At 34.3% G+C, this 22,829-nt stretch overlaps 4 protein-coding genes across 6 annotated transcripts; 2 read left to right on the top strand and 2 right to left on the bottom strand.

Moving 5' to 3' along the window:
- Nucleotides 1-240: 240 nt before the first annotated feature.
- LOC143460190 (malonyl-CoA decarboxylase, mitochondrial-like) lies at nucleotides 241-5,334 on the top strand. The gene is made up of 5 exons (XM_076957609.1): nucleotides 241-1,200; nucleotides 3,441-3,628; nucleotides 3,753-3,858; nucleotides 3,936-4,205; nucleotides 4,454-5,334. Exons 1-5 carry the CDS (start codon nucleotides 778-780, stop codon nucleotides 5,033-5,035), a joined length of 1,569 nt encoding a protein of 522 aa, XP_076813724.1. The 5' UTR covers nucleotides 241-777; the 3' UTR covers nucleotides 5,036-5,334.
- On the bottom strand, nucleotides 5,230-11,248 carry LOC143460191 (ubiquitin-conjugating enzyme E2 U-like). 2 transcript variants are annotated; one of them, XM_076957611.1, is made up of 7 exons: nucleotides 11,035-11,248; nucleotides 7,731-7,847; nucleotides 7,554-7,654; nucleotides 7,311-7,437; nucleotides 6,912-7,112; nucleotides 6,524-6,759; nucleotides 5,230-6,402 (listed from the first exon to the last, which is right to left on the bottom strand). In XM_076957611.1, exons 1-7 carry the CDS (start codon nucleotides 11,156-11,158, stop codon nucleotides 6,370-6,372), a joined length of 939 nt encoding a protein of 312 aa, XP_076813726.1. In that variant the 5' UTR covers nucleotides 11,159-11,248; the 3' UTR covers nucleotides 5,230-6,369. The 2 variants fall into 2 exon arrangements, with proteins under 2 accessions (XP_076813726.1, XP_076813725.1); XM_076957610.1 differs by having other exon boundaries at nucleotides 6,535-6,759.
- A 2,566-nt stretch (nucleotides 11,249-13,814) lies between these two features.
- Nucleotides 13,815-18,636, top strand: LOC143460592 (uncharacterized). Of its 2 annotated transcripts, none has more exons than XM_076958171.1 (6): nucleotides 13,815-14,250; nucleotides 14,410-16,002; nucleotides 16,132-16,243; nucleotides 16,336-16,556; nucleotides 17,227-17,332; nucleotides 18,107-18,636. In XM_076958171.1, exons 2-6 carry the CDS (start codon nucleotides 15,850-15,852, stop codon nucleotides 18,256-18,258), a joined length of 744 nt encoding a protein of 247 aa, XP_076814286.1. In that variant the 5' UTR covers nucleotides 13,815-14,250; nucleotides 14,410-15,849; the 3' UTR covers nucleotides 18,259-18,636. The 2 variants fall into 2 exon arrangements, with proteins under 2 accessions (XP_076814286.1, XP_076814287.1); XM_076958172.1 differs by lacking the exon at nucleotides 13,815-14,250 and having other exon boundaries at nucleotides 14,368-15,370; nucleotides 15,866-16,002.
- Nucleotides 18,549-22,829, bottom strand: LOC143460591 (growth hormone secretagogue receptor type 1-like). The gene is made up of 7 exons (XM_076958170.1): nucleotides 22,419-22,829; nucleotides 21,316-21,453; nucleotides 20,942-21,071; nucleotides 20,303-20,431; nucleotides 19,657-20,140; nucleotides 19,405-19,546; nucleotides 18,549-19,265 (listed from the first exon to the last, which is right to left on the bottom strand). Exons 1-7 carry the CDS (start codon nucleotides 22,490-22,492, stop codon nucleotides 19,163-19,165), a joined length of 1,200 nt encoding a protein of 399 aa, XP_076814285.1. The 5' UTR covers nucleotides 22,493-22,829; the 3' UTR covers nucleotides 18,549-19,162.

Here is a 22,829-nt window from a genome sequence, read left to right as displayed (position 1 = left end):
TTACATTTAGTATATTGATGTTTTAGTTAGCAGGCATGTTATAAACACGGAGTCCATATTGCGTTTGGTTAAAATTTGCTTAAGCCTGTTTACCTGTAATGCAATATCTATGGGGAAACAAATCCATCACATTCACTGATTTCTGAAAACACTCTGTTAGGCAGGGGTTATCTGGAGGAGCACGTCTTCGCAGGGGGGGGGGGGGGGCCCTAACGTGCTTTACAACATATTTATTTTTCACTAAGCCAAGTGCAGAAACACGCAGGAAGTCGGAGAGTTACGGTGTCCGCTGTCTGGGATTAAACCTTGCATTAAAAGAGCTAGGCCTAGTTGCTAAGAAGCGCGCATGTTGAGTTTCTTACTGATACGTGATCAATAAATAAAATGCAATTGCAACATTGCTGTTTGTTTGTATTTATTTATAAGTGTAGGGGGGGGCTTGAAGTGGAGAACCATCGCTCGAAGGAGGCGCAGTATAAAAAAGATTAAGAACTGCTGTTGTAAAGTGTTAATCGAGATCAATGATCACATTGCGAATATTTCCTTGGCGAAGAAAAAGTTATACCTGTCAGTGTGTGACGGTACATTTGCGGCATGCCTCAGATCAAATCGAATGTCATTTGATAGTGTAGACTTTTCATTAGTCTAGAATCTATATTTAGAAATGTGTGCCCCCAAAATATAGTTAACACATTCCTTTAAATCACAAGGGTGGTTTAGCCATAGCCGACTTAGACCGCTATCAGACATAGTCCACTAAACATTTATTTATTTTAGATGCTACTGCAACATATTAGTAAGGTTTTTTCAGTTAAAAACTGCTTTCTATGTCGTATATCCTATAATCTACGTCCAAGAAAAAATTGGAGTGATGAGACGCCTTTCATGAAAGACCTGTCGTTGATCCGTAATCCAAGGCGCACTCTTGGTTTAACTATGCACCATTCTAAATATGTAAACGTAGACAAAACCAAAGTACTGCTTCAAAAATGCATTGACAATGCAATGGTTTTTGATAAAAATTCTCATCAAAGTATCTTAGTATCTACTGCAACAATCCAGGGTTTTTGTGATCATTACCAAAATCTCGATGCAGAGAAGAGAAAGATGGTTCTGTTACATTTGTCTAACGAATATGGTGTGCAGCATCAAAAAGTGGCACAGTCATGTGAATCATTTATGCTCAACATTAAGGCTGAGGTAAGGTTGCAGCTTATGTTTTTACTTGCCTAAAAGTCCATTTACAAATTAATTAGCTTGTATACATATATGTGAACTGAATACATACAAATCCTTTGTTAATGTTAAACAAGACCTTTGGGGTTAAAACTGAGTGAGGAATTTTGAATATTTTTGCTACCTTTAGGTATATTTTTGTTTTTACTTCATATGTGAACGCTGTATATAGACACATTGTAAAATTATAACCCATTTTTATTGATGCACTTTGTGAAACTTGGTCTGATTGACTGCAAGGTGTACGCTAATAAATCCGTTGTTAACCCACAAACACCCAAGACAATACGATATGAAAAGAGTTCTTGAAGTACAAATGCCTTGGAAAAAGAACACATAATAGATTGGGAGAATGCCCATTTATTTAATTTTAAATCAGACTTCTGGAAATACTCTACTTAATGTGTTATATATTTGTTTGCCTTTAACTGTTAGTTTTTTACCTTTGATTTATTATGTAATTTTGCACTTCTTACGTCATAATACCATACATCATAGTCGTTTCTTAGTTATTGTTCGTATCTAGGAAATTTTATCTGTTTGTAGGTTTTGAAAGAATTATTTCTTATTCTTTTATTGTAATCTGCCTAGACGAAGCTCACTCGCATAGGTTTGGAAACATTGGTTTATATAAGATTTCAGTGACTAACTGAGCACCTTTTGCTATTATAAAAGATGATTATTTCTGGGAAAGTTCTAGTGACTACCATCGAAAAGAAATGCAAATTTTGCAAAACTGAAACTCAATATTAATCAATTACTTGAGATATAAAAATGCTTTTATCAAGAAACAACAATGATATCACAGTTAGGGATGCACATTCTAGAATAACGAATCCTAAAGAACTGAATCTCAAAAGATTCAAATCCAATATTCGTATTTTTTCCGAATCTTAGGAACCAGTTTCATTCTATGATTGAAGGTTTTCATTGACACGTGCAGGAAATGTTGTTGATTGTTATTTCACATTTCAATACTATGCGCTAATCGTTATGAATTAAACCGTGCCTCATGTTAATTTGACAATTGTCATCTTGTTTGAACCATAATAATTAGCTTATTGCAAAAATAAAACAAAAGCACTACTGGTTCTTAAATATTTTAACTTTTGTGCTATGCTAGAATACGATTTGAAATTCGGGGTCCGGAATAGACTATTCTAGAATAGTTAATTATTCTGTATTGTGCATTCTTAATCACAATAATACCATAACACAATGCGTGCAGTAACACGAAAAATTATGTAATTAGTTACGGTCACATAGCAGGTTAATTATGTAATTAAATTTTGAGTTATGGGCAACACTACGTTCAAAGCTACTACGTTATGTTTATTTTGCATAAAAACTAACATGTTTGTTAGTCGCAACATTTGTCATTCTTCCGAGTAAATACTAACAATCCAATGGTGATGTTAATTGTGGAATCAATTTTTATGGTACCATATTTAGGTGTGAGCACGGATGAAAGTGGTGTAACTTTCTTGCCGGAACTAAAGACCCCAGAAAAGAAAAAAAATTCCGCATATAAATGCAGTTGTTTGCTCCATACTTGGACTATAAATATTGCCTTGGTAGCTGAATGGCTTGAGTGCTGGCTTCACAATAAATGGGGCTCGTTTTTCTCTGGTTCAATTCCGAATGGCGCTATACAATTGTAGTGTCCTTGGGGAAGACATTAATGGCATTTGTTCCTAATTATGTTGTGATTTGCCATATGTGCAAATTCCATAAATTGTTAGTTATCAAGAATTATAATTTTGTAGTACTCACTCGCTTTTTTAATCATTGTGTGTTGTTTTTGATTTAGGTCATTATGGAATGTATGTCATAATACTAATTAACAAAAATTTCGGTTAAACTGCCAGTGTTATTTTTTTGAATTTATCGATACCGTTCTGGTAATATGTCATAATAAACCACGTTATAGTGTTGATAATCTGCATAACTTTCCTTGTATTGTCCACTTTTCAACTTTCATAAGAAAAAGACCTGAACTATCATAATATTTTTAAACATTTTTTGAAGTTTCCTTTGTTTTCCAAAAATTTGATCTCTTAATGCACTGAAAGCTTTCACAATCATGTGACTCAGCAAGTTTACGACACAAAAATATGATTTCTGATTGTAGACTGAAAGGTTGTTTTTATATATATATATCAATAGTCACATACTGTTAGGGGCTGTTTTGTTTATCTTTGTAGAGAAAAGATACAACTTTATTACAAGCAGAAGAAAGACTGAGATTTCAGCTCCAGCCACTCTACAATCATTTATTTGTCCTGATTGGAAGGTTAGATGGTGGTGTAAAATTTTTGACCGATTTGCGTGGCGATACAATTAAATTTGCCATCCAACCAACTTGTAGTAGTGAAGAAGGAAGAAAACTGAGGTACAATCACTACATATGCCAATTTAAATTCTGTTTATCTTATTGCTGAATGTTTAGTGTTTCTGGAGTCATCTGATCTAAAAATGTTGATTGGAGTAAGCTTTATCTAAGATATTGTTGACAGAGATTTGTCAGGTCACTTAAAATCAACTTTGTCTTTGTGGTTTTCTGTTGGACTGCTTAACCTTACACGGGTTACATGGGAATCGTCTGCAGACATTTTAGAAAAGGTGTGTTTAAAATTACAAATTGTGTAATTGTCAGTATTTGCATACTTTTTTATTCATTGCTTATTGCATTGTTCTAGGTTGCCAAACAAGAAGCTGTTCATCAAGTGCGCAATTGGGTTGATTTAAAACATCGCTTAGGCGTTAATCGCAGATGTTTTTCATTTTATCATAGTAGCATGCCTAGGGAACCTCTTATACTTCTTCATGTTGCGCTTACTGATGACATCACCAGGGAAATTACGGATATCGTGGATTACTCTAGAAAACCTCCTGAAAGCTGTGAAGCGATAACTAGCAAAACCACAGCTATATTTTATTCTATAACGTCAACCCAACCAGGATTACAGGTGTGTGTATTGAACTTCATAACCATTAAAAGTGTGTTTAGGTATCAGCAGTGGTGGAATTCAGTCTTTTTGTGCAAACCGTTGCTAAAGTGAATGAGCTAGTTGATTGTGGTAGTATCTCTATGATTTGATACTTATTTGCCATTGCTACTATAAAGTAGCTTTGTAAAGCTGCTGTTTAAAAATGTTGAATCCTACCAATGAGTATCAGTCAGCATATCAATTCGCTTTACAACTAAATTTTGCAGGGGATAGAATTTGGGGTTCACATCATTCGTGCTGTTGTTCAAGAACTGTGCAAAGCTCTTCCAAATTTAAGTCAGTTTTCAAGTTTGTCCCCCATACCTCGATTTTATCATTGGTTAATGGGTCAGATTTCTCAAGCACTCAAAGATGAAACTGCACTTTTAACTCATGAAGAGATGACCAGTTTAAAGCAATTTTTTAATGTTGATGGAGACCAAGAATCCATGGAGCATCTGCAGAGTGTATTGCAAGATAAGATTTGGATGAAAGATGATGCGACATGCAATGTCTTAAGGTCACCGTTAATGCGATTGTGTGCCCATTATTTGCACCATGTTAAATACCGTGGTTATGCATTTGATCCTGTTGCAAATTTTCACCTTCGCAATGGAGCTGTTGTGTGGAGGATAAATTGGTTGGCTGATCCAAGCGTTAAAGGATTTCAGCAATCATTTGGCTTAATGGTCAACTACAGATATTACTTGCAAGAGATGGAAGGAAACAGCAGAGACTACATTGTAGAAAAACAGGTGCATGCATCTTCGAAAGTGACAGAATTAAGCGGAACAAGATGTCATCTTTAGCACTTCAGCAACTGAATACCACATTGTTCTGAATGGAACTTTTTACATAAATTTAACATCAATAGATGACACTGCGTACATATTTGTAGTATTCTATGATTTTTTTACTTATATTATATCATGCTGCCTATGACTGATACTGCAAGTTAGGTCCATGGCTGAAGTTCTTGTAGTGGTATGAGTTCAGTAGTAAATCGGATCAGTAATCATTTAGTATGCTTTGTAGAAAACACTGTGAAATTAATTTGTGCAACTATTTGATTTACATATATGCAATGAAATAAATTGAAAATGTCTTACATGTTGAATAACCTCAATGTACATATTGTCAAGATTTCAATCTAAAAAAAAACTGGAATACCAAGCATTGAATACAATATTGGAAATAAATAAATACAGAATTGGAAAGATTTTGTTTTAACAGTGCTCTGCAACCATATCAAGGTAAAAGCTTGCGACTCTATTTCATACTTTAAAAAAAAAAATTCCGCAACTGTCGATTTGTACCGTACAAGTATGAAAAGCGAGAAAGCTATTCAAATAGTACATCCAAATTTTAATTTGCGTGTTGCAGTACAACAAGTTATTAGAGAAATAAATTTAATGTCTAGTTTCTGTGGTTGCTTTGCGATAGTATTTTGCCACATCACAAGTGAAATTTTATTTTTAGTTGACATGTGCCACCAAACTTTAAAAGATGGTAAGTGTGTCACATGTGAAAAAGGCGGCAGAGCACTGCTTTGTAGGCATAACCAATATTTAGTTATTGCATCTTGTTATTATTAGATACAGAATGTGCATTCCAAAAATGTGAGGGCCATTTCCAAACTGTTTTTTAGCATCAAAGATAGATATAAAACTGATTGGTTTGCCTTCAGGATCCTCCCTGACACAGAATTCAAAAGTTACCCTCTTTAAAAAAGTGAACTGCAACAAATTAATGTTCCCTCACATTTTAAGTATGTACAAGATACACAATCACAGCTCTATGCTTTTTCTATCTGAAAAGGCAAACTTAATTGGCAGTTTGTCTTACGTAACATCACCCTGAATTCCAACAGTCTACCAAATAATAAAACAAAGAGTATGATTATTGGTACAATAAATATCTGGAACCTCAAGCGATTGACTGATTTTAAGTAGATTCAGAAAGTAATACTTAAGTAAAATGAAACCAAAATTGTATAAACATCATAAAACAATATTAAGGTCGTATCACATCGCATTTTCGTTAAGAGTACCCGTCCATGCAACTAATTCATCAGCTTCCCTTTCCCAAGCCTCTGAAACTGCTGTGGCATTTCGAGCATTTGTAAGGGGTCGAATGACATCTGTCATGGACGTTGCAGGTGCAGTTGTACCAGGGTCTGCAATTGAAAGCAAAATTTGTGACACAAGCATGAAAATCACACATTTCATTGAGAATAAATAAGCCACCAACAACTGATCTGGCTACATGGTAGAAATCAATAAAGTTTTTGTGAATGCCTTAAAATGACCTTCACCACTTCGATTCATATATAGACGTTTCATAGCAGATATTCTTTCAAGCTTTTTCTGACGGAGCGGGTTGGTTTTAGGATTGGCATTTGCAGCACGTGGGGATCGGATGCGATTTTGTGCCACCCTGATTGTGGAGGCGGAAGAATGAGAACGTATATTTGCATAATCAGGATTCCACATTTGTATTGCGAGTTGATCATCATTGGTTGGCGATTCTACGTCTATGCCACATACACAAGATGACATGAATGTGAGTTCCATAAAAATAACTTAATTTATCATTCAACAAAACAATGAAAAAAAATATCAATATGAAATAGATACATAAACTAATTGGTTTTTATAACTGATTTTATGGAAACATTGTGCATACATCGAGAAACTGGTTTTGTAGTCGCAAATTGCATCCAAGCCTTGTGATAGATATCAAAGGAAACTTGTTTTGCTTTTAAAGGCACAGCTACTGTTTCTGTTGCAATGGATTTAGGATTTTGAGAAATAATTTCTAATTCACGATTTGGTGTGGCAGAGTAAGATGCAAGCAATTCTTCCGGCAATGTACCATTAATAACATCTATTGAACAGATAAAGTAATGTAAACAATGGCAAAAAATATGTTTGCGTAAACAGTTGACAATTGTTTCACAAAATGGAAAATCAAAAATACGCATCACAGTTATTTTCTGTCAAGCGGTGTGCCAAGTAAATTCTTCGACTAGAATTGTCAAAATTGAAATCGCATTAATTAAACATCAACTAACGTTTACTATACCATGTAAATGTTGACTTTCCAATACACATTCCTTTACTATTCTTTCATACTCATGAGGAACATTTTGTAAAAGCTGAGTTGCTTCATTGTTAACAGTATTTTCCAGTATTGGATTTGAAAGAAGATACTGTAAAAGATTTAAAACTTTTTCATTAAACCAAATATCACAAAGTTACTCTTTCTTGTTAAATTGCAATATTTTTTTCAAACGTATCTCTTGTGTATTATAAATACAAGTTTTACCTGAATATTTAAAAACAAGTTTGCCAGTGTAATGTTTCCATTTCGTTTTAATCTAGGAGAATTCAGAAAGTCTGCTTGCAACTTTCCAGATATAGGATGAACTTAAAAGGAATAAATACAGTTTTTGCCAAATGGCTGACAACTTGCAGTATTCAAAATTGTGCAAAAGGTTATTACCATTTGGATGAAAAGGAATGGTATTGAAAACGACGTCCGGAACCTCTTCATTGTAATGTTCAGTAAATTTCAATGTGACATGGAATATTCCACTTTCCCAAACGCTGTGTTTTAAACCTACCAAATACTTGTAATTAATATTTTATTTTATCATGCAATGTTGCCAAATCAGTTCTTTTGGAGCTAAATTTAGCTTTTTTCTCACTTCGCTTTAGATATTTGACATAATATCGAAACCCAATCTGTCAATGTTAAATGTTTTGCAGCAGCTATCAGTAATAATTATAAATATAGTTATTATTTTATAGCTTTATTGCAAATTGTTTTGCAAGTTTGTTGTGAAAAGTTGTGAAAACCCCTTATGACATAAGATAGTCTGCGATGTAAAAATGGATTTACATGACACCAGCTTTTGCCTTTGGTCTTTTACTAGAAATTATGACAACTGAATTTCAAGAGTGAGTTCTGTGTGTATTCCTTAGCTTATCACCTTACACTTTAGCACATAAGTTTCCTGCCTATTGCTTTTATACCATACACTAATTTTTCAAAAAATAAACTTGTTTTAAATTAAAATCTAATTAGCAAAGACTAGTTTACCCGTTTTCAGTTGAAGAAACAATAGCCCTGTAATTCACTACAAAGATTGGAAACACATTATACGTTTTGATATACTGCCTTTAAAGTTTTTTTACAAAAAATATCTGATGAATAAATTGACAATTTTACTTTATAAATACTAAATTTTATGAATATTTATTTATTTTTTGATTGTAATACAGTACACGATAGTTAAATTCCACATACTGATATAGATAACACCGGTCAACACGATTTTTTGTGCCAAGGATTTGACAACGATTTTAGGCTAATTTGGGGTCGCTGATTTCGAAAATGACAATCATTTTTCTCAATTGGTTCTAGTTTTTGAGATATTTAGATTTTTCACTTTCGGAAATTCCACTCATGTCACACATAACGCAATACTAGGTTTCAGGTCTCAGCCAACTGTAATACACTTGGACAATAGTCAGTAATATAGTCAAATGCATAAATATCACAATACTAAATCAATCAGTGCATAATAAGTCTGTTTTTATATATAATTGATGGTGAATCGCTTTTTGTATGACTTTCTTTTATGGCGGACGTCAGTACAATCGTGCTGAAAACACCAACATTAGTCTGCCATCAAGTTTTTCTCCCATCTTCCCTGGTATCATTCTTCCATCACCTTTATGTCCTGATGAAATCTCTCCCCTTGTTCTTCAGAAAAATCACCCAATTTGTCAGGAAATTTTTCCAAATGGCTGTGGAGATAGTGCACTTAAATGCTCATATTTGCCCCTACCTGTTGGTAGGTCTCGAGCATATTTTCTATCAGCTCTGCATAGTTTTCTGCCTTGTGGTTTCCAAAAAAGTTCTTCACCACAGACACAAAACAAGACCAAGCTTGGAATTCCACATTGTTCATGCTTGTTCCAAATTTGAGTCATTGATTAATTTGCGAATTTGAGGCCCATCAAAAATGCCTGCTTTCAAATTTTCGGTTGTCAGTTTTGGAAAACATCTACAAAAATATTTAAAACAATCACCATCTTTATATAAAGCCTTTACAAATTGTTTCATGAGCCCCAGCCTGACATAGAGAGGTGGTAAAATGATCTTCTTTCTTTGAAACAAAGGTTCTTTAATCACATTTGCTTTGCCTACTTCCACATTATCTCTTGTGAACCATGCCTTTTTTACCCTGTGCTGGGTCTTTGCCCTGCTGTCCCACAAGCACATAAAGCAGGGATACTTAGTGTATCCACTTTGCTGTCCAAGCAAAAAGTTCACCATCTTTAAGTCAACACAAATTGACCACTGGTGCTCGGCATAGCAGATCTTCCGTAAAACTAATTTCACATTTTCATACTCTTCTTTCAGTTTTGTTGAATGACCAATTGGCAGAGATGAATAGCAGTTGCCATTATGCAACAGAATGCATTTTAAACTTCAGGTAGAGCTGTCTATAAACAATCGCCAGTCTTCTTGTTTGTAGTCTAGAACTTTCATTTTGAGGAGAAGTCCAGTTATATCATTTCAATATTCAAGGTCTGCATCTTGACTGAAGAAGGGAAAGAGTTCCTCTTCTCCAGTCCGGTAAGCTGTTATCTTTGCATCCGCCTTTAGACAGTTCTTCTCCTTCAGTCTGGAAGCTAAAACCTCAGATGCTTCTTTTGATAAGTTAAAGTCTCTGATAAGATCATTAAGCTCCTTTTGTGTGAACTGTTCGGGAGTGAAAGAGCTTTCTTCGTAAATGTTTCATTTCATGCTATTCCTCAATATCTGTTTCTTGCAAATCTGGTACTGATGTAAACGCAGGTAAGGGAATGCTTTTGCAGTGCTTAACCGGTCGCCTTACTAACTAGTTTTAAGAAGAGTAACGTTTTATTCACCTGCAACTCGAAAGAAGCAAACTTGATCAAGGTCAGCGATTCTTTCCTTCAGTACATTAAATATTTCAAGAAATCATGAGAAATTAACGCATTTTTATCAGTACATCGACAAATAAGGCAGGTCTATTTAATGAGAATCACAATTGAGTCTATTCTGAGGTTTCAACCTAAACACAAACGATGACGTGATAGCTAAAACACTGTCACTAATGCCAGAAATAGTGAAAAATGCTGAAATAAAGAAAATAACCATATCTCGAAAACTAGAACCAATTCAGCAAAACCAATGCCAAATTCGGAATCAGGGACCTCAAATTACCCTAAATCCGTTGAAACATCGCTGGCACCTCAAAAAAAATTTTTTTTTGTTGGGCTGTGAATACAAGTTTAAAGCCATTTTAAGAAGAATTACAAGGTGTCAAATTCAAAGTTACATAACGTAAAAGGGTTTGAAAAATGATACGAGGCAGTGCCAGAATCGAAATTTTCATGAAATTCTACCAATTCTGGATAACTCAAAAGTAGGTCTAAACTGGAAAAGTTGATTCATTTTTGGAAACCCTTTAAGGTTGAAATTTATTGAGTTTTACTACGTACTGCTATTGACACCATTCACTACAAAATGATTTAGCTTAGTAATTCTTTAGCTCAAAAACTAAAAGCGTGTGTTGAAGGTTGTTTTTATGTGGCTAAAAATTAAAAAAACTAAGCTAAAAACCAGATTGGAAAGTTTGCTTTTAATGGCTTCGTTTTAGGTTGATTGCGTGTGGGATTTCTCACCCAAAAACAGCACACCTTCCATCCTGGGCTAAAGATCTAAATTTATAGCTAGGCTAGAAAGCAATAAAACAAAAATTCCTTACCAGATAGGTTGGCAAAACAAAGAAGTGGGTGATTTGGAACTTTATGCACAGAAACTCCCCATAAAGGTTGAGCTGCTAAGTGCACCAACTCTTGGTTTAACAATAACACAGCACGACAATGCATAATTTTGGTACACTCTTTGCTTTCCTATCCGCCTACTGGTAAATATTTTTGAATGTTAGCCTACATTATAATTGCGGGTAACTCTACTGATAACCTGTAACAAAAACAATTCCAGCTTAAATACAGAAAACGAAAGATTAGGATTACAAGACGACCGTTTGAAATCCCAGTTATAACGCTTTCAACGACCTAGAATAGCCTCTTAGCGGCTTAGCTCATAACACATTCGATCGAGAACAATAAGACTTTCAAGCTTACCCGTACGCGGTACTGTTCCAACAAAATCTGAGGGCTGGGGCTACAGCAATTTTTTAGCTTTGTTGTTACTTGGTTACGTCACATGCACTCTAACAACAACCACCATCAGTTTACCTAGTGACCAAAACTTTTTAAATGGTATAGGGTTTTAAAATGAACAATAGAAGGAAGCGTAAAATTTCAGTGCAGATTTAAACAAATTGTTATTGGATGATAAAAAAAATGAAAAAATCTACACAAAAAATTAGCTAGCTGGAAATATCTGAATCAAAAATAAACAAATTGCAATAATTTATACAGACACTTGTTTTAATCCAAGTAGGTTAATTCCAAACATCAAAACAAAAAGATCGAAATGTGCCCAGTGGCGGTGTCAGGAAATATTCTGTCCAACGAAAATAATCTATCCTCCCCATTGTGACGCAAAATGCGTAGCATGATTCAGCATGAAAAGTTCTGCTTGAAACGTAAAAGGTTTTTGATGGTGCGAGATGAATTTGGCTTGGAAAAAGTCGGCAGTGGTGAATTAATTACCGATAGGTGAATGTGAATGATTTGTACTGGGGTTTGTAGTATGACGATGGTTGGTTGCTCTCTTAACTTTTTATTACATATTGCTAAGTCACATCTGGAGTGAGGGTTATTTAGTTTATCGTCTTCTTCTAAGCTACACTGCCTAGTTTTGTCCATGCTACTGTAGTTAGACTACCAGTCAGTAGAACCATATAGGCCTACCTTGTCTTAAAATGGAAAATGATCTTTTAAACCAAATAATAATCCTATGTCACGTGATAAACTATTATTGTCATTTTTGAATTTGTTCTCCCAGTAGTAATTTCATTGACAATTTTGGTTATAATCTATGAAAAAGTTTTGATAAATTTTCAATAATTAATAATAATTCATCACCATAATTATCGCTAAATATCAATAAATTTAGTAACCAGTATCCACCAGTACGAATCTTTAAATCGTTACTGAAAAACGTAGTGATAATTTTGAATTACTACTGGTGGAGCCATAGCTTAGAAGGCACATATTTTACAAGAACTTTCTTTTATGTTTTCATTCTTGGATCCACAATAAGTTTATTTCTGATTTGTTTTTGTTGTTAATTAATTTATAAAAAGAAATATGTTTAGGTTAATCCGTAACTTTTGCATCGCAATGGATTATAGTTTTACACCGCATGACTTGATCCCAACAAAAAACATACCACTTCCACTGCCGAGTTGTGTTTTCACACGTATTATTTTGAATTAATTTTTCAAAGGATTTTCTGATTAAAGATGGAAAATTTATTGCAATACAAAAGATCAAAGCAATTTAGAAAAACCGTCTATTATAATTCTTATTCACTCGATCGTCTGCCTCCCAGGTATTCTTTCCCATACTTTCACCGTAAGGATTATCTACACACGTGAAAACAGTGCTGACAGAAGCTAATAAATACTGTTCACTGTCACCGAATAATTTCTTAATTATTTCGCCACAACAGAAACAAACGCTTATAAGCTTAAAAACCTCCAAGTAATTTATTTAGAACTAAAAACAAACCTTTCAAAGTCCAATACCGAGTGATTTTTTGGCATGTTTTATTTACTGGGTAAAACATGGGGAAATAGGGGACTATAGATAATTTGAGGTGAATTGAAGCCCCCATTTCCCTCTTGACGCCGTCGCTAAAAATGACAAAACAGAAATTAACCAATGTGAACATTTTAAAATGGAAACGATACTAAATTATATATTTTTATACAAGGAAAAATTCTGTGTAGAGCACTGTAAAATTCCAGTACAAATGAAAATGGAAGTTAACAAACACAAGCAGGAAAATAGTAAATGCAAACATTTAAACTGGAAATTAGCAAACTGGAAATTTTCAAACAACAAGTGATCAAACTCCATTAATGTAATTAATCTTTTTCTGTTTTCTTGCTTTGATGAATGTTGGTATAAATAATGTAAATTGTTCAATATAAGAGTTTTTCCTATAGAAATATTTTATGACTGAGATTTGTTTTTTGAATCATCATGTAGCTACACACCTTCGTACTTGCATTCCGAGACCGGTGGTGTGGAATGTTTATTTTCATCACAATGTTTCCAAAATTTAAAATAAGAGAAACCAATCTTTTAGAACGTTTTGAAAATCTCATCAAATTTTATGGAAAAAATATCACCTAAAGCCAAAAAATGTAGGCCTACGATGTTCCAGCGGTCCAGCCTCTTCGATCAACTTCCTAATAGAAAGACACTTTTGAGCCGGCAAAACGGCAATTGTGACGATGTTGCATTCAAAGCGTCATATAAAAAAAAGTAAGAAATTTTCCGGTCCAATGCGCATGTGACGTCAATGTGTACTAGTTTGTTATTGTTTTGGCGATAGCTAGTTGCAGGTTTAGGCTAAGTTGTAATTTTGAATTTTTGGTATTTGGGAGTAGTTAAAGCTCAGAACTTGCTGTAAAGTTTAGGTAGTTGTTATAGAAAATTGAGTACAAGAATTCTGTCCAAATTAAGACTGTAGACAGTCATAACCTAGATCTCGTTGCAAGCCAAAATTCAGGGGAGGTTTATGATGTGGTTTTGCGACAGTAGCGTCTTGATTTAATGTACTTTGCATTGAAAAGCCTATCTCTTTGAATTGGGTCATGACCCCTTAAAATGACTCAGTCTTAATCGTGATCCTGAGATAATGCAACAACCATCAGATCAGGAAAAAACATTTTTATAGGCTCCTTTTATGGTTATAGGCCAGCGGTTCTTAACCTTTTTCATATGATTACCCATTAAAAGCCAACCACCAAACCCTATATTTTCTGGCAAGAGCTCAAGTAAGCCACACTTCTAAACATAGTTAAACGTAACCAACTAAACTCTTGAATTTAATCAACTTGTTGTAACCATACACGTCAAACATAATAACATATAACACAATGAACGTAGCGCAAATGCGAGCTTGAAAGTAAACTAATTACGTGTTTTTTCCGCAGAGATAGTCGTATCAATAATAAAAGATGATGATACCAGTGTCCTGACCAACAAATTGCAGATGTAACCCACGAAGTCTTTTCAAGAAATTTACTAAACTTACCAGTGATACACACATTCGCATAAACACCACAGTAATAATTAGAAATGCATCAGCACAGAATTTGAACTTTAGCAACAAATTAGGATCATGTTGAAACATTTAGAACGAATTTGTAAACTGTGACACCTTAAAATTGTTCAAGACTTAAAACACAATATATGTCTACCATATATGGGGCTTATAGTCAATTTTGCTGATGATAATTTGATGCTGTTGCAGTGACTCGTTTTTCCCCTACATTTCTGAAACGTACCACAAATGTCAAGTCTACGCAGCTCAGTAATATATAATGCTCTTAAGGTAATTTGAGGTGTAAGCTGGCTACATTTCTTTCACTCCTTGTGTGAATTTAGCGATTGGACAATCACTGCACTGCAAAATTTGCATAAAATGGTAAACTGTAGCCTAAATTATATCTTTATTTACACAAAATGTTTTCGTGTGTATTTTTTTTGTTTACAACGAAATTGCATATATTAATTATTTCCCACCGATTTAGGAACCGCTATTATGAACAATTTATGCTTATATGTACTATTGCGTTTAATTGTGTGCTGCCTGTTGTCACGATGGCCCATAGTATGCAACATCATAGCACATTTTTGTTGTATGTCCGGAACCACCAACCAAATCGATATCACCATTTCAATAATTCACTTGTTTACTGTTAATTGATATATATATATATAATTATTATTCGTTTTCTGTGATAGTGCGTTGATGAAGTCATTAAGGACACTTATAAACCAATTTTGTCAGATGATAAAAAATTTATTGATTTCCTTTGTTATAAAGTACCATTCGAGGTTTCATTATATTGTTCCGTGTGACCACCACTTCAAATGTTTTGCAGTCATACAGTATGTCAAAGTTATTCGTATAGTTTTATGAGCATTGTACTTTTTGTGGTACTTTATTATAAAACTAGCTTGTGTAAGTGTAACAGCAGAAGAAGTTCGCGGATCTGTCAACTGATTTATGCCTAGTTAGTTGCCGTTTGTCACATTAGAAAGCTATTTGTTCTGTTCAAATTTGGTCTTTTAGCAGTTTTAGAAATTACGGATTTTAATGTATGTATAGCTGTATATTTTTATGCTTGTAGTCATCTATACTTCTTGTTTGTGTATTTACTCCTATAGCTACTGATGATGCCGTTGTAGGCGAAAAGTGTACATCTAAGATCACACTGAAATACACCAGTTGATAGATCCAGGAACTCCTGCTGCTATTGCTTACTGAAATTCCATAACACGGATCGTCCGTCAACAGACAGAGAGAAGCTCATGACTAAAGAGTTTTCAGTTAAAATAATACAACAATTTCCATAACTTGATTAGAGATGGTTTCTGTTACAGGAGGGTCGAAGAGTGAAACTAAGAAATCGCACCAAATTATATTAATGGACAAAACACGTATCTGGCAGATTATAACTGCTGCTTCATGCTCAATTGCATGCTTATCTCTAATACTAAATGTCGTTGTGCTGGTGATGGTAAGTAAACCAAGTGGTGCTTTTATGGCCTTGCAGGATGCTGATTAAAATCATGCTAGACTGCTTGATTTATTTTTTTTTTCAGTGTGTCTTGAAATAACTTCAATGGGTTTAAACTGTTTTAAACAGATTGGAAATCTTAATAAAAATACTCAGGATATTGTATCAGAGGGCGCACATGTAAGTGAAGAGTCGTCAGCAACAATTATTCGCTTGAAACACAACCTCGAAAAACAGATAGGTTGTCTTTTATTTCACTAACTTTAACGGTATAAAAAAACAAGTTTATCCATATTCAAAGCTTTTAATTAAATAAAGTAAACATTTAACTAGATCGTTTGAAGAAGTCTGTAGGTGCAAATAATGAGCAGCAAGTGAGCTTACAAGAACGTTTAAAACAAATGCGTGTGACTGTGAATTGGGCGAAAACCAAGTTAAATCAATCTTGGAAGAAAGGGTGTCCTCAAAATGGATTAACGAATGGATCATTATGCTATGTCTTACATAGAGACAAATCTAATTACACGGAAGCTCTGAGCAAATGCATGTTGGAGGTAAGTTAAGAAATGCGAATTCGAATTCGAACTACTCGCTCTTAGCCAATTAATTGAGATATTGTTTAGAAATATTGTAAGTTGCGACCAAACAAGCGGCGTCGTATGCTATATGACTTTTAAGTATAAATAGTTTAATTAAAAAAGATTACCCGACCTCTTTGCGACATTTTAAAATAAAATAATCCTGGGTTTAGTGATTACATCACCTGGAACCTGTTCGTTATGTCATTGGTTAGTGGCTATAAAATGCGCGATATTACTCCCGTTATTTTATTTTAACAGAAAATTTTAGCAAAACGAAACTGATCGAACTTCCAATAAAACGTTCTACACTTTTTTTTTCGTATGGTCTGAAACGTAGACTTCATTTGATAAATAATAATCAGTTTGGTCAAAAGTGACGTCAAATCGATGGCGCAGCTCCACATTTTTGTGATCACGATCGATCACGTCACGCCTGCTTGAAGACAAGTTTAGTTTATACCACTGCTTGACAAGAACGTCACGTAGGTAGCCAAGCACTTAAAACTTCATTCATGGTTGTTACATAGTATAAATAAAATAGTCGACTTTTCAAATTTCAGTAAAAGATAAAAAAGCGAACTTGTGATAAAATTTAGTTTGCATTTTTGTTATGCTTCGAAAGATATTGTTTATAACATTGCAGGGAGGGCAGCTAGCTCCGATTCCAGATCGGGATACTCTGCCAAAAGTCCTTGAAGCATTTTCCCAAGAACCATTTTACGTTGATGCGCATTTCGACAAAACCTTGGGTAAGTTGAGTTTACTGCAGTAATTAGAAACAGTATTGTGTCACTCGCTTCTGCTGTAAAACACAAACTGACTTAAAAATAATTCAATTTTGCAGTGCCTATTACATGGTATTTATTCAGCACTCTGAATGACCTATATGGAGAACCATTTTCAAAAGACACATAAAACTATCAAAGTTCAGAAAGTGATTTTATTCATGCCGTTGACCCTGTGTAGACATTGATTCGTTCATGTCTGACGTCATTAAGTACAGTATATACAGACTTGTGAAAGGTTGTTCTTTTGTTGTTCTTGGACGTATTCGTAAATGTGTATGTTGTACGATGCCTTTCCTCGACAAACATAAAAAGCAAAAATTTGCAGCCTATAAATCCAGAAAATTTTCTTGCTTTTGTCACAAGATATTCAAATTTGCTTCATCTGTTGTTATTAAAGATCCAGTTGACCCAGCGCACATTACGTATACTCGTATGTAGCTTAGTTACAGCCAAAATAAAACTCTAAACCATTGTTACTAAATATTTTATATAAATTTAGCAAAACATTCAAATCCGTAATAAATATAAGAAGCAAGTTTTATCAACTATAGTTCCATTTTGAGATAAACGGTTCTAGTGTTCAGTATTTAGCTAAATGATTTTTATCCATAATTTCCTGATAGTTCTGCTTCAGGTGTAGTTGCCCTTTACAAGTTATGGAAATTAGGTTATGCTAAAAATGTTTGTAAGTGGTGAATGCGTTTTATTAAACTGCTTGGTTTTATGTCGTTGCAGAAAAATGGACAACCAGCACCGGAAAAGAAGTCGATTTCCCCACAACTGACTTAGAGCACAAAGAGTCGCAGGGCCAATGCTTATACGCGTTTAGATCTGGTTACAAGCAGTGGTACTGCCATGCATCATTTTTTTATTTGTGTTTGTTTTGATATTCATGATGACAGTGTCAGATACTGTATAGTGTTATTCTGACAAATGTGCAAGGTGGAAGCTAACCTACGAAGTCAAAAGTTTTTTAATTGTGCGGGCTAGCTAAGGCTGAGAAATTGATTCATAATTAAGAAATACATCGAAATGGGCACATAGCATTCTTTCGCCATTCCAAATGTAACAGTTTTATGCATAAACTTACTTATTTTTAACAAGTTATATGCTGACGAGCTTATGAGCTGAAACGTTGAGCTAACATTGCTGTAGCTTGGAGGTGTAAAGCATACTGTTTTGTGATAGCAACCATGTAGGCTGTTTTATTGGTTCGTAATAATAAAACAGTGAATGGAATGTAATAATAAATACAACAAAGACTACTTATTCGAGCCTAAATGCGCTAATACAGTCTGCACAAATAACAGTAAGTTGGTGTGCAAATAAAATACGAACACAACTTAAAATTTAAAAATGGTCTTATTTGTCATAATATCTAACCAACTATGCGGCAGTCATAAAATTTTGTGAAATACTGTACTGTTAAGGGACAAGTGTATGGGTTTCACAGCAAGTAGACAACTAATAACAAAGTATAAAAGAATTAGCATAGGAAAACGCTGCAAGACTGTTTCCGACATTTCAAAATTTAAATAAGCGATAACACGAAAATAATTTAGTGCGTGAAATCGTTAAAACTGAAATAGATGTAAGCTGCAAAATACTACGATGTTTTAATCCAAAAACGGTGTTCTATTTAATACAAAACATATACTCTACTGCCAAAAAGTGAAGAACAAAACGTTTTTGTGCCGTGCTTAAGTGCATCATAAATTGATCCCCTGTTTGAACTGTGACTATCTCATAACCATTTTGTATGAGCATATGTGCATTTCTTTATATCAATATCTATACACCACTTGACGTGCCTTTGCTAGTGCGATGAGTTTCCATAGTGTGAGATGTACGAAATGCTTTTTTAATCATTTTGAACGTCTCGCTTCTCATTTTTCTGCAAAAAATTGATATTGTGTTTGTAAGGAAAACTTCATATCTTTAACTATTTTACCTCACTATGGGTAGAAATTGTAATTGAGAACAGTCTTCAAGTATTTTACTTAAACACACATTTTCAGAGCAAAAATACTTACTTTGATGCCAAGTTATAAAATATAGGATTAAGACATTCGGAAAATCGTAACATTATGTACTGAACAATCGCAAAACGCCAGTCAAAAGCGTTAATTTCTGCGTTGCTTTGGTCAATAGTAAATCCAGTGTAAAAATGGAACGCTGTATGAAAGTATAAAATGCATGATGTTAATAATAATAATTATAAATAGCTATAATAAGTAATTCTACATTTAACTATATTCCAATTTAATACGTTTTTTCATACATACCAGTCAGTGGAACGTATCCAATAAGAAAGGATGTTACAATGAGAAAGAGTTGGTAAATGGCTTGTTTGTCTTTGTTCCACCGTCTTTCGGCAGCAGTCATCCTGGCATTTGCTTTAACAACCTTGGCAGCCGGCTTGACTGGTGTCCAGCTTGTAGAAGCAGCATTAGAGGTCGTTGCATCCGTTACCGACGAGATTGTTGTCTTCATGTGCACGGTTTCGCCGGGAATACGGTGTTTTCGTAGTAGAACCGCGATGGTTATGGAGATACTTAAGATACCAGCAGCTGGCAAATAAATCATGAAGGCATACGCAATTTGTACGTATATCTGCCAAATTGCAAACCAATAATTGGAAAGACTGCACGACGCCCAACGGGCAGCAGACGGATCATTTTCACGGTCAATAACTTTCACTGTGTTAAACAGAAAATGGGGAATAAAACCGATCAAAAATGTTATGGTCCAAATTGTTCCTATCCAAAGCTGCAGAGAATTAAACAGAAGTTAATAAATTTTTTAATAAAACTGTAAAACTACAAAACTGCAAGTATAAACAAGCAGTTTCGATACATTTTCCGGTGATTCAATTCGTATTGATTTTTTACAATGTGAGTATTTAAATTAAATTTCAAATTTCATAAACACCTTCATGTGCAAAGAAGAAATTCTTTGAAATTTTGTGGGCCATCTGACTCCAATCAAACGAAGAATTGCGAAAGACAGAATGTGAAGAGCAGTGGCAAAGGTTGTCCAAAGATCGAGTCCCCAGTACAACTAATGAAAGAAAAAGATTATCAAATTGAGCAAATCGTATATACTGCACAGTGCATATGCATATGCATGTATAGCTTATAGTTATAACTTATTGTTTATATACCATGCGCCATTCATTAACCAAACAGACATTGTGACATCCACTTTTAATTATCCAATTTGGCTGGTAGTTATAGAGCTACTGATGTGGCTTGGTTTAATCCCAAACTTCCCATGCGAAAACATCAATTATAAATTAAGTACACTGTACTTTGTCTTCTTTAAATACGAATTAACGCCTACTTCCTTCGATGGCATCAAAGAAAAATTCGAGTTAACATTTCTTGTACTGTGTAATTACAGATTGTAAAGCAATACAGAAACACATTTCTTCTCTGGGAAAATTAATTCGGTTAGCCAATTGACCTTGTAATACGAACGGTAATTGTCTCAAAAAGACCTTCCCATATAATTATAAACACGCCTTTTCGGCACTCTTCATTATATTCTTGTACGAATTAGGATTCTTACTCTGCAGAAGAATTCTGGCCAAGCAAAATAAAGAAAACCCCAAGTTCTTCGATACAAGAAAAGTATGCTGTCAAAAGCAGACACGATATCTGATATGCACATGCTGAACAGGAAGGTGTAATACCGATTTCTGAAACACAGCATGATAAAACATGTAAAAATTCTCAACTAAACCTAGTGAGCACAACTCACTTATATAACAAACAGTAGTAACGAGAAGTTAAACAACATTAACATGACGTTAATAAACTCGTGCTTGTGTAGAATAAGTTCTAAAATAAATCCAATGCTTGATGTTATTCAACCAAAAAAATAGCAAATTCGTAAAAGTAACACAACAAATTTGTCGCTACGCATTGCACGCATAAACTTACTTCAGACGTGGTGATGTGTGTATTACTGCCATCGTGATGGCGTTAGCCGTAAGACCGAACACAAAAAATACTGCCAGTATGCACGTGGATGCAATCACCCACGCATCGGTGAATGGAAACACGTATGTCATAGCACTCCTGAAAACAATAAAATCATAAGATTTTCCGCATCATGTGTTTTACAATAATTGCCGGATGTCCGTATATGCTGCTATCTTTGGGTATTATTTAGTTAATTTTCATAGTTTCAGTATATATCGTGCGTATGAGTATTTAGCCTACGTCAAAGAAAGTTAGAAGTAGCGCAAGAAATCGGAATTCGTACTATGACGCCAACGTCGGTCGATGAACTGGATGTTTGCTCATTTGAAAACCATCAATAACAGTTTACCTTGCTTTGTTCAAAATTTTTGTATGTTATCTATTTTTACGCAAACCTAAACGCTTACTCACAAAACGCAACAGCCCTATTGCCCTATTAAGATGCCAAACATCCCACGAGTTAAATCTACGTATACGTCATTGGCGAGATACCAAAGCAGTAAACAAGAATACGAAAGGTGCAAACATCGTTGAGGCGGGGTTGCTTTTCACTCCAATTTGTATTGATGAAAGTCTTAAAATTTCATAATACTGTGGATGTGGATCTCAACCTTTGCGTAAATATTGTTTGACTATAGAAAAAAATATTAATAACGGAAAATGTTGATCAATGTTATAGTCTACAAAGCACTGCGTTATGAACAAGAAACGAAATACACATATGTAATATATATAGTTATTCTAGCCATACTCGTTTATAAAAAAAAACAAGTTTTTGTGTAAATCCTATGTACAGTATATATATGGGACACGGTAATGATATCAATGCGATAGATTTTTTACAATATGAACTAAATATATCGGAAAGGCACAAAACAATAATGTTAATAATTTATATACAATCGATTAAAATCATAAATCTACATTTTCAGTAAACATATTTCCTAGCTATTTAGGCTTTCCGGTGTTCTGCAAACAGATTACCTACGCATATTCTTGGTCAAATTTGTTGTCGTTAAAATAAAAATTTATATCTTATAGAGAACAAATATTTTACTTACGTTTTATTATACGTGCCCGTTGTGGCAATCAATGTTGGTTCGCTTGTAACTTGAACAGTATCCAGTGAAGTCATTTTTTAAAAATTTATATTCTCGCTGCCAAAAACTTTTTTATTAAAAGCACTTAAAACGCAGACACCTCTAAATCTGACTACAACAAGTTCTTCTGAATTTTTTCTGACCCTGTTGCAATTAAATTTATTTTCATAACGTCCAACTTTGCCACAAGCCACGTTATTAAAAACAGACAACAGTTCTTTGATTTCAGTCATGCGCAAATCGGTGTCGTCTAGAGTGAGTTACACAGAAAAACTAAACAAGCCTTTCGGTTAGCTCAACCAACATGGCCTACTGTTTTTCTCCATATGAGATTTTCTCCCGACTGATTTTTAACAATTTCTCCGCTGAGTT

The sequence above is a fragment of the Clavelina lepadiformis genome, chromosome 5 (genome assembly GCF_947623445.1).
Source record: "Clavelina lepadiformis chromosome 5, kaClaLepa1.1, whole genome shotgun sequence".
Lineage (NCBI taxonomy): Eukaryota > Metazoa > Chordata > Ascidiacea > Aplousobranchia > Clavelinidae > Clavelina > Clavelina lepadiformis.
Note: the sequence above shows the minus strand (reverse complement) of the source record. Positions and strands in the feature narration are given on the sequence as shown.